At 39.9% G+C, this 19,644-nt stretch overlaps 1 protein-coding gene across 17 annotated transcripts in view; it reads right to left on the bottom strand.

The window, feature by feature from the left end:
* The window catches only part of cmss1 (cms1 ribosomal small subunit homolog), a 291,722-nt gene that overhangs the window by 8,888 nt on the left and 263,190 nt on the right, over positions 1–19,644 (bottom strand). For 16 of the 17 annotated variants that reach the window (XM_072260140.1, XM_072260141.1, XM_072260136.1 and 13 more), the window contains 5 exons: positions 13,836–13,939; positions 10,872–10,949; positions 9,680–9,806; positions 7,261–7,320; positions 1,176–1,278 (listed from right to left, as the gene is read on the bottom strand). In XM_072260140.1, coding sequence (XP_072116241.1) covers positions 1,176–1,278; positions 7,261–7,320; positions 9,680–9,806; positions 10,872–10,949; positions 13,836–13,939 — 472 coding nt within the window. Of the gene's footprint in view, positions 1–1,175; positions 1,279–7,260; positions 7,321–9,679; positions 9,807–10,871; positions 10,950–13,835; positions 13,940–17,832; positions 17,942–19,644 lie in introns of those variants that run through there. The other variant, XM_072260150.1, reaches the window with a different exon arrangement.

Below are 19,644 nucleotides of genomic sequence, written 5' to 3'. Positions count from 1 at the left end.
ATTTTCATTCAGCAAAGTTCTCTGATAACCTAAGAGCAGGACACTTGGTTATTTGTGTTATAAGTACTGGTAGGTGGGGCAAAAAAGCATATGCAGCAAAATTTGGCTCATATTTAAGAAGAAACTAGGGCCAAGAATTTTTTTGTTGTACTCAACATATGGGCAACAAAGTTCCAATTGAATTTATTTATCAAAGTTTGTATACAACCTTGAGATTCATTTTCTTGTGGGCACCCACAGGAAAGTAAAGCAGTACAACAGAATCCATGAAAATCCATACGTAACGAAGGCAGATTCCCTGAACGTCCGTCTACAGGCTGTGTAGTTAGTTCAGTGCTGAGGTTATTGAAGCCATCCATGACAGTCCAGGAGCCCAACGGTTTTAGGGCAACAACTGTTCATGAACCTGGTGGCATAGTACCCAAGACTACTGCATCCTCTGCCTGACGGTACTAGTGAAACAAGAGGGTCACTGTTTCAACAGGAGTGAAGCAGTAACTCCGAGAGCAAAATTAGCTTCAAAACTCATCTAAATGCCACCATTAAGTCACAATCTCCAGACATGCAATTAGACTCCATCTTGTCAAGGTAACTCTTACAGTAGTGAATAAAGAATCATATGGAATTTAATCTGCTTTTGTAAGCCATCAGGTATTCATGAAGAGTTGACAGTAAAAAAAAACAAATATTAGCTGTTAACTTTAATTTTATATGTATTATAAGTAATTGACATTACAGGAGAATTGGATTGGACTTTCAAGGAAGAAACAGAAAAACTTTTAAGTGTAGTTTGTAAAACCTAAGCTCAGCGGTTACACTTGTGCCGCTGAATTAGAAGAGCTTAAGGTAAACATTATTGCAGAATGAGGACTGTATTGTTGGCTGGCATTTTTATTCAATACAACTATATGATATTGTTGTGAATGAGCTCTTTTCTGAGTGAGACATAGTGCTCTGTAGTGCTCTTAGTGAAGATTGAAGAGGAACATTGCAGCCCTCCCTCAGTCTCTGCTAAGGTTTATTTCTCACTCAATACCATCAAGAAAGATTAACATATCATTAATATTAGCAGAACTTTGATAAAAAGAGCATGCCGCAGTTCAGGCAAACATGTATAATTAGTCAATCTGTGAAGTGCTTTGGATGCCCAAAGGTCAATAGATGTCTACCTTTACCTGATCATTTCGAGCGCTCGGAGGGCAGAGCTGCATATTATCAACATCAGCACAGATTTATTCTGGGTGTGGTTCTTGGACAACTTCACCCACTTGGGGCAAACTAGAAGGAAACAAATACGTATCAACATGCTCTATAAATTGCTTGCCGAGGACACTTGTCAAACTCATAAAACATGGGAAGATGTATCCATAGCTTGTTTAAATCCCAAACAAAAATGCAGTACTATAACATATGCTTAAAAATTTACTTTTTCTTAATTAGGACTTCATTCCCTGGAGCATAGGAGAATGAGTGGAAATTTGATAGAGCTATACATAATTATGAGGGGTACAGATAGGGTTAATGCAAGCAGGATTTTTCCACTAAGGTTGGGTGCAACTAAAACTAGAGGTCATAGGTTAAGGGTGATAGGTGAAGTACTTAAGGAGAACCTGAGGAAGGACTTCTTCATTCAGAAGGTGGTGCAAGTGTGGAATGAGCTACCCATGGAAGTGGTGCATGTGAGTTTGATTATAACATTTAAGGGAAGTTTAGAGAAGTACATGAATGGAAGGGATATGGAGGGCTGTGGTCTGAGTCTGGATTGATGGAACTAGACAGAATAACAGTTGTGACTAGGTGGAGCAAAGGGGCCTGTTTCTGTGCTCCATGAGAAAATTCTAAAAATAGTTAAGGCCTCAAATCAACTTTTGTCACTTATTTGTCACATTACATTTGAACAGAGCGTGGAGCTTAGGAGACGATGGCGCCTAACTTTGCTTGCGTTTTCTGGAACAGCTCTACTTCTATCGTTGATATCTGTTTTTTCCCCTTTCAAGGTTCTTTTGAAGACCCTGACCTGGAGTTACACGCTGACTTCGGTTCTTTGCGGGAATAGGACCAACTCTAAGAGCCTTACGACCGGCCGCTTTCGATATGCCAAGGACGCAGCCTGGAAGACTAGCGTGCCTTCAGGGTGTCAGATTTTTGTGGCTCTGGAGGCGGGCCGATTCAAGGCTGGTGCTGCCGCCTGATGTTCATGGGAGTATATGGAAGATCGAAAGCAGCGAGCTGGCTGCTGGCTGTGTGCCCGGAGACCCAAGTTCTTTGGGCACAGGGCTCGGAGAAAGTGACACAACAGACTTTTAACATCATAAATCTCGCTGTGAAACGGGGACACCTCTTTTTCCCTTATTCAGGAGATAGATAGAGAGATAGAGAGAGATAGATAGAGAGGTAGAGAGAGAGAGAGAGAGAGAGAGCGCGCATGCGCGCGCGCCTGTGGTACGTTGAACTACCCAGAGAAAGAGTAGACTTTGGGGTACTGCAAGTCTGTGTCTTTATTGATGCTTTGCTGCACACTTGAGTGCTCAGTGGGGGGGTGGGCGATGCTTTTTTCTGTTGGTGGGTGGTCATTGCTTTGCTGCTGCTTACGCGTGGGAGGAGGAGCTGGGGGGTTCTTTGTGGTTCTAACGTTTTAACTGTCACTCATTCTTTGTGGCACTCCTGTTTTCGCGGATGTTTGCGAAAAAAAGAATTTCAGGATGTATATTGTATACATTTCTCTGACATTAAATGTACCTATTGATTGAAACTATTGAATCCTACTAATAATTTAGGTACATTACTTAAAGCAATCCAAAATTTCCTAATTCAAAGTAACATACGTGAGAAAGCATTCAGCATTTTAAGATGCTGTGAACATCAGTAGCCTTCATACTTGTGTTCATTTCAACCACAAAGTAGAACAGCAAACATTTATTCCAAGTCTCAATTTACACAGCAACAGTACCCAGATGTCAGAGCAATGGTATTTTTGATCTTTCTTACATTAGCAAAACTTGTAGACAAAAATACAACTCAATTTAAAACCATGGCAATGTTGTTGAATTGTTTCAAATAAATCTGGGTCTATGCTGAGCAGTGTACAATAGATGACAGCTGCAACCCTTATTAATAACCAAGCAATGACTTCAGTCCAATGGACATTCAGGGAAAAACAACATCTTTTGAGGTTGTTTATTGCTCTTGTCGCCTCAGAAATTCAGCATTTGGAGCTTGCAAACAGGGCATCTGCTTTTCCCAAGAGAAGACAATGACAAATTGAGGCTTAGAAACTTTCCAGCATGTTAAATGCTAAAAAATGACCCGAGCAGAACAAATATTTTCATACGACTCTTTCTATAAAATCTCATGTTAAGCTTCACTCATAAAAAAAAATCTCTACATAAATAGTTACACCTATTGTTATAAATATTTTCTTAATTGGGGTTGAAAATAGGAGACATCACCAGAAGGCAACAAATGGCAGCATATTATTAATATCTGAGACACAACTGAACCTGCATCTATTAGTTTCAATGACAGCTTGTTCCACAGTTGCACCAACCCGAGTGAAGAAGTTCCCACTCGATTCCTCTTAAATACTTCACCTTTCAACCTATATCCATGACTTCTAGTTCTAGTCTCACCCAACCTGATGGAAGAAAGCCTGCACGCATAACCCTCATAAATTTGTATGCCTCTTTAAGATCTTCTCTCATTCTCCTTTGCTCAGGTGAATAAAGTCCTAACCTATTCAACCTTTCCTATATTCTGCTCCTCAAGTCCCAGCAACATCTTTGTAAATTTTCTCTGCTCTTTTTCAATTTGACCCGAACTGCACAAATTCAGCCTCACTAATGTCTTACACAAATTCAGCATAACATCCCAACTCCTGTACTCGCTGCCCTGATTTATTACAGTCAATATGCCAAATTATTCCCAGATGCTTCTGTTCCACTGCACTCCTCACTGCCCTGCCATTTACTGTAAGTCTTACCATGGTATGAGAGGTAACTTCTTTACCAAGAGCGTACTGAGTACCTGGAATGAGCTGTCAGAGAAATGGTTGAGGAGACTAGAAGTGGGGCTTTCAAGAACAATTTGAATAGTTACAGTACATGGAGGAGAGGGGCCTGGAGGGTTACAGGCTGAACATGGGCGACTGGAACCACAAGACAATGACCAGCTGAAGGGTCTGTTTCCATGCTGTATTACTCGATGACACTATAAGGGAATTGACATTGTGCTAACCTAGTACACGGGCAGATGTTTTGACATTTTCAACAAGTATAAACTATACAGAGCTCTCCACAGACAATTGCTATTAGGTTAGGAAATGAAGCTTTCGGTAGCAATCTTCCAGCTTTCATTAGAGAGATGCAAGCAGAATTGCAAAGGTTATGTCATTGAACAGGATAATGGAGGAGAGACAGGATGGCAGAAAATATTTCTGATCTTAACATGGATAACTGATATGTTAAGGAAGTTAAATACACTCCAGGGAAATGCATAATGTATAGAGAAACTGGTCCTATTAACTAAAGGGTCAGAACTAGAAGATACAAGTCTGTGTAACACAAATGAAATGCTGGAGGAACTCAGCAGGTTCATGCAGCATCTAATTAAAAGAAATAAACAGTTGACATTACAAGTTAAGGTCCTTAACAAGGACTGGAAAGGAACGGGACAGAAGCCAGAACTGGCTTGCCCACAGAAGGCAAAGAGTAGTTGTAGACGGGCTATATTCTGCATGGAGATCGGTGACCACTGGTGTGCCTCAGGGATCTGTTCTGAGACCCTTACTCTTCATGATTTTTATAAATGACCTGGATAAGGAAGTGGAGGGATGGGTTACTAAGTTTGCTGATGACACAAAGGTTGGAGGTGTTGTGGATAGTGTGGAGGGCTGTCAGAGGTTACAGAGGGACATTGATAGGATGCAAAACTGGGCTGAGAAGTGGCAGGTGGAGGTCAACCCAGTCAAATGTGAGGTGGTTCATTTTGGTAGGTCAAATATGATGGCAGAATATAGTATTAATGGTAAGACTCTTGGCAGTGTGGAGGATCAGAGGGATTTTGGGGTCTGAGTCCACAGGACACTCAAAGCAGCTGTGCAGGTTGACTCTGCGGTTAAGAAGGCATACAGTGTATTGGCCTTCATCAATCGTGGAATTGAATTTGGGAGCCGAGAGGCAATGTTGCAGCTATATAGGATCCTGGTCAGACCCCACTTGGAGTACTATGCTCAGTCCTGGTCACCTCCCTACAAGAAGGATGTGGAAACCATAGAAAGGGTGTAGAGGAGATTTACAAGGATGTTGCCTGGATTGGGGAGCAAGCCATATGAAAACAGGTTGAGTGAACTCGGCCTTTTCTCCTTGGAGCGACGGAGGGTGAGAGGTGACCTGATAGAGGTGTACAAGATGATGACAGGCATTGATCATGTGGATAGTCAGAGGCTTTTCCCCCAGGGCTGAAATGGCTGCGACAAGAGGGCACAGGTTTAAGCTGCTTGGGAGTAGGTACAGAGGAGATGTCAGGGGTAAGTTTTTTACGCAGAGAGTGGTGAGTGCGTGGAATGGGCTGCTGGCAACGGTGGTGGAGGCGGATACGATAGGATCTTTTAAGAGACCTTTGGATAGGTACATGGAGTTAGAAAAATAGAGGGCTATGGGTAACCCTAGGTAATTTCTAAGGTAGGGACATGTTTGGCACAACTTTGTGGGCCGAAGGGCCTGTATTGTGCTGTAGGTTTTCTATGTTTCTAAGCCAGAATAAGAAGGTGCATGGAGGGAGGGGGGTATAAGCTGGCAGGTGACGGGTGAGACCAGGTGGGGTGGAAAGGTAGATGGGTGGGATGATGCGAAAAGCTGGGAGCAGAAAGGTGGAAAAGGTAAAGGGTTGAAGAAGAAGGAATCTGATTAGAGAGGACAGTGGACCAGGGACGGAGCTGGGGAACCTTAGGAGGTGATGGGCAAGTCCTGAGGGCAGGGAAAAAGAAAGATGATAGTGTCACCAGAATGGTAGAAACAAACAAATATGAGGGTAAAACAGAGAGGTTACCAGATGTTAGGGAAACCAATGTTCATGCCATCAGGTTCAAGGCTGCCCAGATAGGATAGGAGATGTCTGCACTTGGCTTCATCCTGGCAATAGAGGAGGCCATGGACAGACATGTTAGTGTGAGAATGAGAAACTAAGTTGAAATGGGTGGCCATCGAAAGATCCTGGCTACTCTTGCAGACAGATTAAAGTTCTCGATGAATGGGTCCCCCAGTTTGTGTCAGGTCTCAGTAATGTAGAGAAGGCCACCGTGAGAGAACTGATTTCAATAAATGACTCTGCCAGACTGCCTCACCTTGTAAGGATTGTTTTGGGCAATGAATGGTGGTGAGGAGGCAGGTGTAGCACTTGTCATACTTCCAGGAATAAGTGCCAGGAGGGAGATCTGTGGGCTGGGATGAGTGGACAAGGGAAGTCATGTAGAGAGTGATCCCTTTGGAAAATGGAAAGGATGGAGGGGGACGGTGAGGGTAAAGATGTGCCTGGTGGCAGGACCCAGTTGAAAATGGTGCAAGTTGTGGAGAGTGATGTGTTTAATACAGAGTCTCTTAGGATGATAGGTGATGACAAGGGGAACACTATCCCTTACATGTTGCAGGGGCAGTGGGGCGAAGAGGGCAGATAAGTGGGAAATGGAAGAAATGTGGGTGGGGGAAGCATCAATAGTAGTGGAAGGGAAGGCCCATTTTCTGAAGAAAGGACATATTAGATGTTCTTGAAAGGGAAGCCTTTCTCAAGACAAATGCTATGACACCATGTACTAAAAATGCAGGACACCATGTACTAAAAATACCGAACACACCTGAAATGGTGGTTAATTGTTAACTTTTAATCTGAAATTAATAAATTAATAAATATAGTTAACTGTATTAATGCATGTGGGAAATGTTAGTATTTGAAGAGTCACTGTCCAACATCATTTCACTGAATGACCTAATGTTATTTCTACACTTCTCTTATCAACCAGTTAGCGTACTTCTGAAAAATTCCTAATTGCTGAAGACATAAATATTAGTCAATGTGGTAATGTTTTTCCATTGTGTTGCTTTGGACACTTTGATCTCCGCCATTCTGCTTGTTCTGTAACAGAAGACTATATTTTCTCAAACTGATTTCAAGTTCTCAGGTAATAACAAGAATGCAGATGAGAAAAAAATAAATTGACTGAACTTGTGGTACAATGTACAGAAATTTATAGCGCAATAACCGACTTACCTTGCTTAAGATAGGAGGATGCAGTATGCGTGAGATCATTGCTCTTAAGAAAGCAAGAATCTAAAAAAACAACAGAAATAAAAGCATCATGACTAACAAAATAAACCTGAACTTTTTAAAAAAATCACATAATATCGACATTGATTTGGGATTCACTTTAAGGGGCTGGTCTAATGTGATGACGTACTTTCACTGCACTTTGTGTTTAGTGTTTGGAGTACAATAAATGAGTCGCTAAAAACATAAAACACCTCCGCCATTTTTATTTGTAAAAAGTTACAACCCCACAAGGAGAGAATGGTGTTACCAGAATTGTATTGGAACTCCAAAATACAAAGAGAGATTACAAGAACCAGCAATGCATTCAGTGAAATTTATAAGGTTTTACGGTACGTTTCACAATTGGAGACTTTGAAACGAAACTTTGCCTTGAACTTAGATCAAGAAAGAAAAGTAGAGTTAGCAATAGTGAAGTGGGAATACAGAGTAAAAAGTAAAATCACAAATCAGCAGACACTGACATTTAAGGAAATATTTCATAATTCTGAATAAACTACAGATGAACAATAAAGACTTTACATGAGGATGATCCATCTATGACTAATTAAAGAAGTTAATGATGAGATTGGGCATTAAATAACAGAAATGTCAGGGACTTGTTCTTAACCTGCTTTATAGCAAAATACATTGGTTGGAAACCAAAGGGCAAAAGGCAAGAAGTTACTAAATTAATTATTACTGAAAAACAGTACCAGGTAAATATCTAGCATAACAAGTTCCCATGACTACATGCTCTACATCAAGGGATCTTAGAAAGAAATGGCTGCAGACATGATGGATGCTCTGGTTTGTTACTAAATTCTGGAACCATCCTGTGGATCGGAAATCACAAACGTAATGACCTATTCAAATAATGAAAAAGGGGGAAAAAAGGGAAATTATAGGCTCATTTGTCTAACACCTGTTTGAGAAAATGCTGGAATCTTTTGTTAAGGAAGCAGTAGTAAAAAAAATATACAAATGAGAAAAAAAACACAAAACAGTAATCAATTATAATGGGTTAGTGAAAGGGAAATTGCTGTAATGGATTTGTTTGAAAACAAAACAAACAGCATTAATAAAAGGGAACATATGGATGTAGTGGATTTGGAATAACAAAAAGCATTTGATAAAGCACCACAGAGAATACTATTGAACCACGTCCCTGTTTTCCACTCACTCGTTATTCGTAGATCTGCCCACTTGCAAGATTTACCTACTGTTTCACTTCAAATTGTACTTTCAGAGCAAGCATTAGCAGAGTATGATCAGGTACCTGTGGATACAAGTCCTTTTAGAATTTTGGCAAGTGTGGGCCAGAACCAGGGTCCACAGTAGGGATTGGAACCAAACCAGACAGGAGTCCACACAGTGTGGGCTCAGGCAGGAATCCATAATTTTGGCCGGTTCTGCAGTTGCAACTGGAATTGCAGGTGAACTAAAGACACACGGAAAGCAAGTTGTAACTCCACAAAGAATCTCCAAAGGGAATAGATGAATGAATGAGGAGAAACTTGGCAGATGAGGTGTGCGTGGGAAATTGGGAGGTCATCCTATTGGTAGAGTAAACAGCAAAGGCAAAGATCACGCAATGCTGCTGTACAGAGGGATCTTGGTGTCTTTTTACACAAAACGCAAAGTCAGCGTGCACATACAAAACAGAAACACAAATGTAATGTAGATTTTTATTGCAAAAGGAGGACAGAAGAGAAGCAGGTCTTACAAGAACTGCACATGACGAGACGGCACCTAGAGTACTGAGAATGGTTTAGGTCTTCACATTTAAAGAGAGGTAATGTTATTGAAATATAAAAGATTCTACAGGGAAGATGCTGAGAGGATGTTATTTCACAGAAGAATCTATAATTTGAAGTGTCGGAGTAAGGAATCACCTATTTAAAGCAGAGAACTTGTCTCAGAGGGTCATCTTTGACATCTTTCACGGAGACTGAGTCACAGAATTTATTCAGTACTGAGAAAGACAGCTTTATGGACTATAGCAGAGTTGAGAGTAATGGGGAATTGGCAGAAGGCTAAGATTTGATCAGCCACAATATTATTAAATAGCATGCTTGAGAAACCATATGGAATAATACAGCTCCAACTTATAATGTTTTCAAGTTCCTATACATAAAGTGGCTTAAGAAAATGTTATGAATAAAAAATATGATCTTCAGTGGGTACTAATATTCATGACATTAGTCCAGTTTCTGGCTGCTGAAGGTAGGAAGTACAGTACATTCAAAGGAATCCATTTCATGTTGAATATTTGAAACATGTCCTGACTAGGTCATCAAAAGTTAAGTTCCTCTTTTTGCAGAAATAATGGTCTTCAATGGGTGAAAGTGTTATTTTATGCTTAAGGAGATGTTTTCCATACCTGGTATTTTCAGCTCCTCAAGTTCTATTACTGAACGTTCACTTTGGAAGTACTGGGTGATCACTTTCTGCAAATCAGCAGGGGTAGCAGGTGTTGGAGCAGATTTTGCAAGAACATCCGAGATCTTCTATGTTTACAAACAACACAAATTAAAATTACCAACTTTGGAAAAGCGCAATTAAAGACTACATTGATCACCCCCAGCCTCATTCCTAATATAGCAAACATTTTGAGATGACAAGTTTGGAAATCACAATTAAATAAATTATGTCTCTCAAACAAGAGGATGCATGGCAATGCTCCCCACATTAGTTCTTAAAGTTCTTAATTTGACAAGTAAATGGAGGGACTTGCCCAGAAAAAGAGAAACTGCTGTTGGCTCACCTTGATGTCACAACATCCATAGATACAGAAGCTTAAAGAATATTTTGAAGGATGGGCTACTTATAGCAAAAATAGTCTTCCAACTATCCAGTTACAGAACTATGCTCTGCATCCATGGCTGGGGTCAATAGCATTATTGGAAAGCTTGTCGATATGGATTTGGAATCTAATAATACCCATGAATAATAACAATGAAGCAGAGGGTAGGCAGGAGAATCAAGCCCTACCACTGGAGAACTCCAAACATTACGTGCTGGTTTAGGAATAGACAAAGCTATTGGAATGTAAAAGCTTCATTAAGATAGCTAAGCTGCACAATTTCAGAGCTGTCCCACATGCTGGAAAACATTGGATGAAATGGGTGCATAATACAGGTGACTGCATTTAACTGGGCAAAATGGTCAGATTGGAATAACAACCTTGTGCTTACAGGCCTGGAAAGTCTAGTCTGCAAATTGGCTAAGCTTCAGTGCTAAGAATGGAGAAGGAATTCACACAGGAAGCTTTGTGACAGAAGTAAACAGAATTGGATGACAAGGAAATCATAAAGAATTAAAGGGGAAAAAGTACAATTATAGTTGGGTGAGAGGGACCCATAGCAGCAGTTTCTGAAGATGATGTTAGGCTTAGAAAGATACAAGACTATGGAAGTGAAGTCACTGACACTGATGGCAAATATGGATGCCAAGAGGGTGATGGAGTTGCCAGGGCTTAAGCAGCAGAAGGTTGAATAAGCAGAACTGACTCTCATGTACAGAGGGATCTGAGTGTTTCCATACACACTCATTTATTTTCATCTTTTACTTACCTTTTTTCTCTTCTTCTTTTTAGGTGGACATGCTTCAGGTTGTTCCTCTATTAATACGTCTGTAAAAAAATCTGTTTGCTGTAAAATATAAACATAATCACTACCACAAAGAGAAAATCTGCAGATGCTAGAAATCCAAGCAACACACACAAAATGCTGGAGGAACTCAGCAGGTCAGGCAGCATCCATGGAAAACAGTACAGACAACATTTCGGGCCGAGACCCTTCAGCAGGACTGGAGAAGAAAGATGAGTCAGAGTTAGAAAGTGGGGTAAGTGTCGGAAAAGGACCAGGTATTTGAGAGCAGGGTGGAAGTTGGAGGCAAAGTTGATGAAGCCGACCAGTCTGCATGCGTGTAGGAAGCCGCACCAATGCAGTCGTCGACGTAGCGTAGGAAACGCTGGAGAGTGATGCTAGTGAAGACTTGGAACATAGACTGTTCTATGTAGCTGACAAACAGGCAGGCGTAGCTGGGACCCATGGCTACCCCTTCTGTTTGAAGGAAGTGGGAGGAGCTAAAGAAGAAATTATTAAGATTGAAGACAAGTTCTGCCAGAAGGAAGAGAGTTGTGGTAGAGGGGAACTGGTTGGGTCTGGTGCCCAGAAAGAAATGGAGAGCTTTGACATCTTCCTGGTGGGAGATGGAGATGTAGAGGGACTGGACATCTATAGTGAAAATAAGATGATTGGGCCCAGGGAACTTGAAATCATTGAAGAGGTCAAGGTCGTGGTAAGTGTCATGGATGTAGGTAGGAAAAGATTAAACCAAGAGATAAAGCAGAGTCAAAGTAGGCAGATAAGAGTTCAGAGTGGGAAAGAACAAGCAGAAACAATGGGTCTACCTGGATAGACAGGTTTGTGGAACTTGGGTAGGAGGTAGAATCGAGACGTGTTGGGTGAGGGAACTATGAGGTTGGTGGCAGTAGATGGGAGATCCCTAGAATTAATAAGGTCGGTGATGGTATGGGACACAATGGCCTGGTGCTCCTTTGTGGGGTCCTGTTCAAGGGGTAAGTATGAGGAAGACCCAGGCCTTGGGAAGGGAGAGGTCAGTCCGTCAGACTACCACAGCACCCCATTATCTGCGGGTTTGATGGTGAGGTTAGGATTGGTGCGGAGGCAGTGGAGTGGAGAGCAGAGCATTTGGAAGGAGTGAGGTTGGAATTGGAGAGATGTCATCAATACAGTTGATGTCCCATTGGCAGTTGGCAATGAAAAGATCTGGAGCAGGCAGAAGACCAGAGCAGGATGTCAGGAAGAGGAGGAGTGTTGAAGACAGGAGAAGGGGTCATCGGTGTGGGGTGGAGAGTCCTTGCCAAAGCAGCAGGCACGAAGACGGAGGCAGCAGAAGAAGAGCTCAGCATCATGGCGGGCACGGAACTCACTGAGGTGTGGGTGCAGGGGGACAAAGGTGAGGCCCTTACTGAGGACAGAACATTCTGCCTCAGAGAGGGGAAGGTTGAAGAATAATCAATACTATCAGTCCCATACTTTCAACATGGTCGTGGCTCATGAGTGACCTCAGTGAGTAAAGCCTCTGCACATCAAGAAGCAGGAATGGCCCTCAAAATGGATGCAACATGTGAAAACTATTTCAATTTAATAAAATTGGTTGTAATTTATTTTAGAATATACTTTAGCTGTAACAATTAACACTGCTTTGGCAATTAATAATGTTTTGTTTATCGACAGTCATGAATTCAATCATTTCCTTTCATTTCTGGGGTTACAATTTTTCTTGTGAATTTCTCTAGCTATGTTCTTCAGAATTACCTCAGCCTATTCTATTTCATTTAAGAAGGCTCATAAACTTTGTAACCATCAAACATAGTTCTATTAAATTAATTCAATTGGAAAATATTGTGCAAAATGTCAGTTTGATTTGCATATTAGATGCACGCACTAATTGGGCAATATTTGTGATTAGCCAAGAAAGAATGTGCATCTTTGACAATTTCAGGATTTCTCAAAGCTGACTAACTATTAAGTTATTCTTGAAATTCTTTTCACATTAGCAATGGCAGCTCAAGAGTCACAAGAGCAATTAATTTGATGTTAGTCACAACGTCATTAGAAGTTGTAGCCTGCATACATGGGGATCTTCATCATGGAAAATAATCTTTCAACATACTAAACATCAATCTGTTGCTGTAGATTGCTTACCATGTCATACTCTAATCCACCTACAATTTGGAATGCCAGCATTGATTCCAATAATTAATTAAAAATGGCAATGAAGAGTATGAATATGTCTAAGCATTGCTCGTTCCTTCCACAAAATTTCCATATCAGGTCTACTTCAAATGACATTATTCCTTGTGCAAAATTCTGTTCAGTCCTAACCTATCATGCTGATTTTCTTTAACTGTGCAATGTAATTTCTGGCCCTAAATTCTTTGGTATATAAAAGGAACTTCCAATCGATTTTTTCCCCCTTAATAAGTCTATATGCATATTACATTTCCTTATTTGAAAGAACTTGTGATCAATGCCATCATTCTGTTCAGTACGTTCTCTCATCATCTTCTACAAGAATAAAATCTACTGGTCCTTTTTCTGTGTCTGAGGTCTCAAGTACAGTCCATGCTGCATACCTCTAACAAACAAGTGGTATTTGGGCACATTACCAAAGAATGTTAAGATAGTTTGGGGCACTCTTGCTTTTCCAACAATAAGTACAAATGTTAACTTAGTTCAGCCTTGAACATTATTTCCAATCTTAAGAAACAAACCTGGAATTGAAGATTGGTTCGTGATTTCGACATTTTCAAGGAATCTAGTCAGGTTAGCACATGTTTGATCAAGGGCGAACAATATTTCGACTGCTGGCATGATCTATGTGCAATAGCTTCAATGGTATTCAGCATAAGTTCTCCATAACTAGATAATATATTTTTAATACGTAAAACAATTTGCCACCAAATAATAAATCACCCAAAAGACTCATCAAATTTCTTGCATTACCTTTCTGCATTTTTTGACTAGAGAAGGCTCTCCAGTCTCATCTCCCTTCTTTCTTTTTCTTGTGATGTTATGCTCAGATGGATTATTCATTTTTTCAGAAGTGTCTAAATGGAATTGAAGGCAATATTTTAAAAGTCATTCACAATTTCTGAGAATACTTTCTGAATAACGTACATACAGTATGCAGAGTTAATGGTGACACCATTGTAAAATGTTCCCTGCCTCTACAAGCAGCAAGTGATCAGCATAGGACAGTGACTTGATCCCTCTGCAATTACATGTCAGGCAGAGAAAGACCTAAGTGCTGCCCAAATCCTGAAAAACTAAAGTGGCATTAACAGATGATAACATTAGTCACTATGTCCACAGTAAGTGAATCTCCTCCATTACTCACAATAACACTTTCAAATTCTGGCCTTTGACTCAACTTTTACCACAGCACATCTGTGTTAATCTTCTCGACCATGTCCTCACGTCTGGATGTCTGTGTCCCTGTTAGAACTCATGCTTACTCCTAACCCCATGATGAACCATCAGCGCACTCTCTCTAGTGCAATCACATCCTTGCTGTAATGTAGCAACCAGTACTTCAGCTCTGGCCTAACTATGATTTAAATAGTTGGGCCATAATTTCCTTGCTCTTATATTCAATGCCCCAATTAATGAAGGCAAGCATTCCAGAAGTCTTTTTAACTATGTTGTCTTAGTACTTCACAGGAATTTACTCTCCTAATCAAAGAACTTACATTTTCTAGGACTGAACCAGATGGACAACACCGCAGAATTCTGAAAGAGGTAGCTGAAGAGATTTGTGGAGGCATTTGAAATGATCATTCAAGAATCACTAGATTCTGGAATGGTTCTGGAGGACTAGGAAATTGAAAATAGCACTCCATTCTATAAGAAGGGAAGGAGGCAGAAAAAAGGAAGTTATAGGCCAATTAGCCTGACTTTGGAGTTAAGAAGATGTTGGAGCCCATTATTAAGAATGAAGTTTCAGCATACTTGGAAGCACATAATAAAGTAGGCCAAAGTCAGCATTGTTTCCTTAAGGGAAATCTTGCCTGACAAATCTGTTAGAAATCTTTGAGGAAATAACAGGCAGGGTAGACAAAGGAGAGTACGTGGATATTACTAACTTGGATTTTCAGAAGGCCTTCGACAAGGTGCCGCACATGATAAGAACCCATGGTATTACAGGAAAGATACTGGCATGGATAGAAGATTGACTGACTGGCTGGAAGCAAAGAGTTGGAATAAAGAGGGCCTATTCTGGTTGGCTGCCAGTGACAAGTGGTGTTCTGCAAGGACTGATATTGGGACCACTTTTTTTCATGTTATATGTCAACAATTTAGATGACAGAATTAATGGCTCTGTGGTCAAGTTTACAGATGTTACAAAGATAGTGTATGATCATATCATGCACCTTGGTAGAAGGAATAAAAGCATTCTAAATGGGGCGAAAATTCAAAACTCTGAGGTGAAATGGGACCTGAGAGCTCTTGTGTAAGATTCTGTAAAGGTTAACCTGCAGGTTGAGTTGATGGTAAGGAAGGTAAATGCAATGTTAGCATTTATTTTGAGAAGACTAGAATATAAGAGCAAGAATATGATGTCGAGGCTTTAAAGGCATTGGTCAGAGTGCACTTGGAGTATTGCAAGCAGTTTTGAGCTCCTATCTGAGAAAAGATATGCTGCCATTGGAGAGGATCCACAGAAGGTTCATGAGAATCATTCCAGGAATGAAAGGGTTAACATATGAGGAGCATTTGATAGCTCTGGGCCTGTACTCATTGGAGTTTAGAAGAATGCAAGGGGATCTCATTGAAACCTATTGAATATTGAAAGGCCTAGACAAAATGGATGTAGAAAGGAGGTGTCCTATAGTGGGTGAGTCTAAGACCAGAGAGCACAGCCTCAGAATAGAGGGACGTCCATTTAGAATAGAGTTGAGGAGGAATTTCTTTAGCCAGTGGGTGGTGAATCTGTGGAATTCATCGCTACAGTCATCTGTGGAGGCCAAGTTATTGAGTATACTTAAAGCAAAGGTTGACAGGTTCTTGTTGAGTCAGGGTGTCAAAGGTTATGGAGAGAAGGCAGAAGAATGGGATTGAGAGGGATAATATATCAGCCATGATGGAATTGTGGGGTAAACCCGATGGGCCGAGTGGCCTAATTCTGCTCCTATGGTATGTGTTAAAGTCTTATGGTCTATACTTCACCTGCCACAGCTTTGGCTATTTCATGGATTCATTAAAATAATCCTATAGCTAGAAACCATCCTTTCAACTATCAATAACATCACCAATTTTTGTGTTGTTTATGAACTAAACATTCACACTCAGGTAAATAATATAAAACTAACAGAAGGGTCTGAGCACTGCACCCATGATACACTTTGGTCAAAGAATACCAATTAAAGGAAAAATACTTGACTTTCATTCTTTGCTTCACATCACCAAGCTGATTTGGGATTCAATCTATTTTCCAATTTCTTTCTCTAATACCTCTTATGCTGGATAATATTGCATCCAATCATACCCAGTGTATCTTCACCTTTGACTTCTGCTTCGGCTTTGTCTATTACCCCTTAAGTTTCACAAGAAATCTCTTCTTGGGCATCTCATTGCAGATGGTGCCCCTCAGTGGCACATGCACACTCACTGTTTTATTTTGAACACTCCAGTACTTCAGTGCTGTCACATTGCTCATCAGATACCATCAAAGGGCTATGATTTCCTCCAGAAGCCACTGGAAAGCCTGAAGCCATTTGTCTTGGCTTCTATCTATACATTATTACTGGGTGATGTCAATAGCTCATGATCTCAACCAACCACAAGCTGAACTTCTGACATAATTCATTCCCCAGCACCAAGTTTCATTTTTGCTTGCATACAATTCATTGAAATATCCTGGAATGTTCTCTATAAATGAAATATTTTGTTAAATATTAATCACCAAAAGATATTCTACCTAAATTCTATTTCACATACACGAATGTTTTTTTTACTGAAGATAGATTAAAATTCAATCTTTGTAACCCATTCTTACTAACAAGAGCGTTTTGCTTAGTGAAACAATAATTTGTCTACCAGGTAATTCTCCCTCTCCCGTAATGTTGCATGAACACAAAGGAGCTGGTTGTGGACTACAGGAGGAATGGAGACAGGCTTAGCCCTATTATCATCAATGGATCTGGGGTTGAGAGGGTTAACAGCTTTAAGTTCCTTGGCATACACATCACTAAGGATCTCACATGGTCTGTCCATACCGACTGTATGGTGCCTTTTTCACCTCACACAGTTGAAGAAGTTTGGTATGGGCTCCCAAATCCTAAGAACTTTCTATAAGGGCACAATTGAGAGCATTCTGACTGGCTGCATCACTGCCTGGTATGGGAACTGTACTTCCCTCAATTGCAGGACTTTGCAGAGAGTGGTGCGGACAGTCCAGCGCATCTGTAGATGTGAACTTCCCACTATTCAGGACATTTACAAAGACAGGTGTGTAAAAAGAGCCTGAAGGATCATTGAGGACCTGAGTCACCCCAACCACAAACTGTTCCAGCTGCTACCATCCGTGAAACGGTACCGCAGCATAAAAGCCAGGACCAACCAGTTCCAGGACAGCTTCTTCCACCAGGCCATCAGACTGCTTAACTCAAGCTGAATGAACTGTATTTCTATTTTATATTGACTATCCTGTTGTACATACTACTTATTATAAATTGCACATTTCACATTTAGACAGACAGATAACGTAAAGATTTTTACTCGTATGTGAATGATGAAAGTAACAGAGTCAATTCAATTCAATGCATATTTTAAAATTAAGGGCAATTATTCGTCCTTAGAAAATGCATCATTTTATTTTGAATGCTTCTCATGTAGACTTGGCAGAAAATGAACACTCACCACCTTGGTAAAGATTTGAAAGGGTAATAACTTCAATTTCACTTCAACCCCCCCTCCCCTATCCACCTCCCTTCCCTCTCACCTGGCTTCATCTATCACCTTCTAACTTGTACTCTTGCTCCTCTCCCCACTTTCTTATTCACGCTTCTTCCCCCTTCCCTTCCAGTCCTGATGGAGGGGTCTCAGCCAGAAACATTAACTCCTTATTCTGGATCTCCAGCATCTGCAGAATCTCTTGTGTTTATTACCTTCAATCAGTTTTGCTAATTACTGATTGCTTAAGTCAGACTTTCTAATATTAACTGTGAAAAACGTATCTGCAAAAAAATAGGTGAAGTCAATGATTGCATTATTTGGATAGATAGATAGATAGATATACTTTATTGATCCCAAGGGAAATTGGGTTTTGTTACAGCCACACCAACCAAGAATAGAGCATAAATATATTTTCAGTATTTTAAAATATTAAAGTCTTTATATAAAAATATATTTATGTTGTAACAATTCCAAAAGATCAGAAATACAACTCTAGCATATTGCTAGAGCCAAGTATAATGAATTCAGTTAATAAAGCTCAAACTGCCTCTATTTTATTTCATGATTACCCACATTTTCCTATATTTTCCCATAGGAGTTATTAGTTGTCATTCTGTTTCCTTCAGCTCAGAGAGTGGAATGATCTAACCTACTGCTCTCTTGACAGTCTAACAGGATGTGAACTTGTCGTGGGACAAGTTTACTAAGCTAATTTATTTCCCTTTTCCTTACAACCAAAATATCCAACTAATAAACTACACCATCTGTGATTCCTTTAACTTAGATTGGCTGTAGTCCGAAGAAACACTGTAAAAACACAAAACATACACAGTTTGTGTTTAGAAGACTGAAGTATAACATCTGTTTATTGTTGCAAGAGATATTTCTTATAGGTGTGACTGGAGGATTCTTTCAAATGGGGCTTACTGAACTATGTATCAGGATTTGATGCACAATATTTTACCAATAAAAACATTTATTTAAATTTGTAACTGACACAGAAAACAACAAAATATACTGAGGTCAATACGTAAATGTCCATATTTTCCAATGCAGTTTTATTTAATTATAAGTGTAGAAACTACTTTTGGAAAGTTAATCTGAGGAGTTACTCTGCAGAAGAGACATCATAAAAATAATCAATCCAAATGTTAACTTACCTTTACATAAAATTTTCTATAAATTTTTGAACAGATTGTGGATATTATCAAAGCTATTCTGCTATTCAATGACTTATATGTCACTAAACACCATATAATTTATAATCGTACAAACAAGAGGGCTAATTATTAGTGTAATGACTAAAATTACAATTGAAGTCAATGTTAAAAAAGGCAAATTATCAGTAGCTGGTATTATCTACCTTTTCACTACCTAAAGTGTGTAGCCATCCATTTATAGTATTTACAGTAGTTCTCCAGTAACTGTTGTTACTTTTCATTTACAAATCTATCCCTCATGATTTCTACTCAAGGGCTCTTAATAGAATATCTGACAATAGCTGATCTCATCGACATCCATGAAGTTTCTTGTCAAGGGATTTAAACTTTCCACACATAACACAAGAATTAGTTTAGTTTGCAAAGGTATTGTAAAATGATCCTTTAGTTGAAATACAGTAGATGTGTGCATTGCAACAGGATTGCAGTGTTCCAAAAATATACCATGTGGGATGAGACTTGTAAATCACAGGGATAGTAAGAATGCAACTTTCTTCACAGAAGGCTTGTGGTACAAATCTCTCAATCAATGTATCCTTATTATTTTTTACCAAGGTCAAGTGACATCAGGCCATGCTATAATGAGAATAATTTGAAATGTATCATTTTTACACTTGTTCTTTCATCATGATGACTGA

The sequence above is a fragment of the Mobula birostris genome, chromosome 6 (genome assembly GCF_030028105.1).
Source record: "Mobula birostris isolate sMobBir1 chromosome 6, sMobBir1.hap1, whole genome shotgun sequence".
In the NCBI taxonomy this organism is placed as follows: domain Eukaryota; kingdom Metazoa; phylum Chordata; class Chondrichthyes; order Myliobatiformes; family Myliobatidae; genus Mobula; species Mobula birostris.
The sequence above is the reverse complement of the archived record's forward strand: the minus strand, read 5'-3'. Positions and strand labels throughout refer to the sequence as shown.